A 1,932-nucleotide genomic window follows, 5' to 3' on the forward strand; every position below is an offset into this window, starting at 1 on the left:
CACAAGCAGCAGCAGCAGCACAAGCAGCAGCAGCAGCACAAGCAGCAGCAGCAGCACAAGCAGCAGCAGCAGCTGCTGCTGCAGTAAAAGCAGCAGCAGCAGCAGAACCCCCCTAAATGCCTCACCTGAGAATGCTGCATACTGCATCTCTGCTCTTTCTTTTTCGGTCAGTCTGGAGCGACCAGCAGCAGCAGCAGCAGCAGCAGCAGCACCAGCAGCAGCACCAAATGAGCTATCTTTTTGCCCCTTTCTTGGGGGTCCGTCTTCAGGAAGAATAGCAAAAGACGCCTCTAGCAGCTCCCTACGACAAACAAAGCACAAAAAGTAATGTACTTCCTTTCTTTGGGGGCCCCTCTACTCTTAAGAGCTGCTAAGCTGTCTATACACCCGAACAAACCCTTACAAACATCCTCACCCTAACACACCCCACCGAAGGGCCCCAAGGGGGCCCCCCGAATGTCTAAGGAGGGCCCCTAGGGGGCCCCCTCAATGCCTTAGGGGAGCCCCAAGGGGCCCCTAAAGGGGTCATAGGGGGGCCCCTAGGGGGCCCCTTGGAGGGCCCCTAGAGGGGCCCCTTGGAGGGCCCCTAGAGGGGCCCTAGGGGGACCCCTAGGGGGCCCCTTGGAGGGCCCTTAGGAGGGCCCTTAGAGGCGCAGTGGGGCCCTCAAAGTACCCTCAAGGCAAGTCCATGGGGGGCCCCATTAGGGGCCCCCAAGTACCCTAAAGGGGCCCCTAAAGTGTCTCCTTAATGAAGTGTCTCCTTACGAACCTGAAGACATCATCTGTCCCTGTTATTTTCTTATTCGGGGCCTTGCGCTCTTCCTCGCAAAAACCTAAAACGCATGCAAACAGCAGCAGCAGCAGCTGCAGCTGCAGCAGCTGCAGCAGACTGAGGCAGCACCACACACTGCAGCAGCAACGGCAGCAACTCCACAACGCAACACAAAACAGCCCACCAGAAGCCACAGCAGCAGCAAGAGCAGCAGCAGGAAGGGCAGTAGCAGCAGCAAGAACAGCAGCAGCAAGGACAGCAGCAGCAGCAAGACCAGCAGCACCCAAAGCAGCAACAGCCCGGGAAGCAACGGCATGGGCAGTAGCAGCACGAACAGCAGCAGCAGCAGCACATGTAGGTACCGAGATGCTGGAGGACTACATAAGCTGATATATTTCTTTCTTCAACTGTTTTTAATGCCTTTAGCTGCGCTTCTGCTGCAGCACGCCGCTGCTCCTCTGCTGCTGCTTCAGGGCCTGGAGACCCCACAGCCTCAAACGCCTCCTTCTCTGCTTGCTGGTAATGTGATGCTGACTGCAGCACAGCAGCAAACAAACGCAAGCAGCTGCTGCTGCTCACTGGGCTGCTGCTCGTGCTGCTGCTCCTTGTACTGCTGCTGCTGCTGCTCCTTGCGCTGCTCCTTCTGCTGCTGCTTGTGTTGCTGCTGCTGCTCTTTGTGCTGCAGCAGCAGCCGTGGCGTTTGCTTTGCGTCCCTTTCAACAGCAGCAGCAGCAGCAGCAGCAGTTGAGGCTGCAACAGCAGCAGCAGCTGCTGGTGCTGCTCTGTCTCGAGAACCGCATGCACTCGGCAGCAAATGCCTCAGCAAGCAAAGCAACCCAAGAGTAAAAATAAAAATAATAATATATTAATATATTAATATATTAATAAACAAATAAATAAAAATAAAATATAGTAAATCAAAAACTTTATTTCAATGTCTTACCTGCAGTTTGTGCAGCCACAAAAGATTTGCTGTCTTCTTCCGAGACACCCGCCCCAGCTGTACAGCCTGCGTCACTGCAGCAGCAGCAGCAGCAGCAGCAGCAGCAAAAGCAGCAGCAGCAGATGCAGCAGCAGCACCAGCAGGTAGGGAAGCGCAGGCGGATTTAGAGACCCGCAGCGCCTTAAAGGGGTAGTGCTCTAGAAAATGAAATGGACCT

General features: G+C 55.1%; 1 protein-coding gene across 1 annotated transcript; it reads right to left on the bottom strand.

Annotated features, from left to right (window-relative positions):
- Window positions 1–125: 125 nt before the first annotated feature.
- EAH_00067440 (hypothetical protein, conserved) lies at window positions 126–1,306 on the bottom strand (the record flags this gene model as incomplete). Its single annotated transcript, XM_013392540.1, has 3 exons — window positions 126–301; window positions 770–833; window positions 1,135–1,306. Coding segments are annotated over 3 exons (412 nt in total), but the record flags the coding sequence as incomplete, so codon positions are not given.
- Between the last annotated feature and the right edge of the window lie 626 nt (window positions 1,307–1,932).

Source organism: Eimeria acervulina, genomic scaffold, assembly GCF_000499425.1.
Source record: "Eimeria acervulina Houghton genomic scaffold, Eah_scaff2745, whole genome shotgun sequence".
NCBI lineage: Eukaryota > Apicomplexa > Conoidasida > Eucoccidiorida > Eimeriidae > Eimeria > Eimeria acervulina.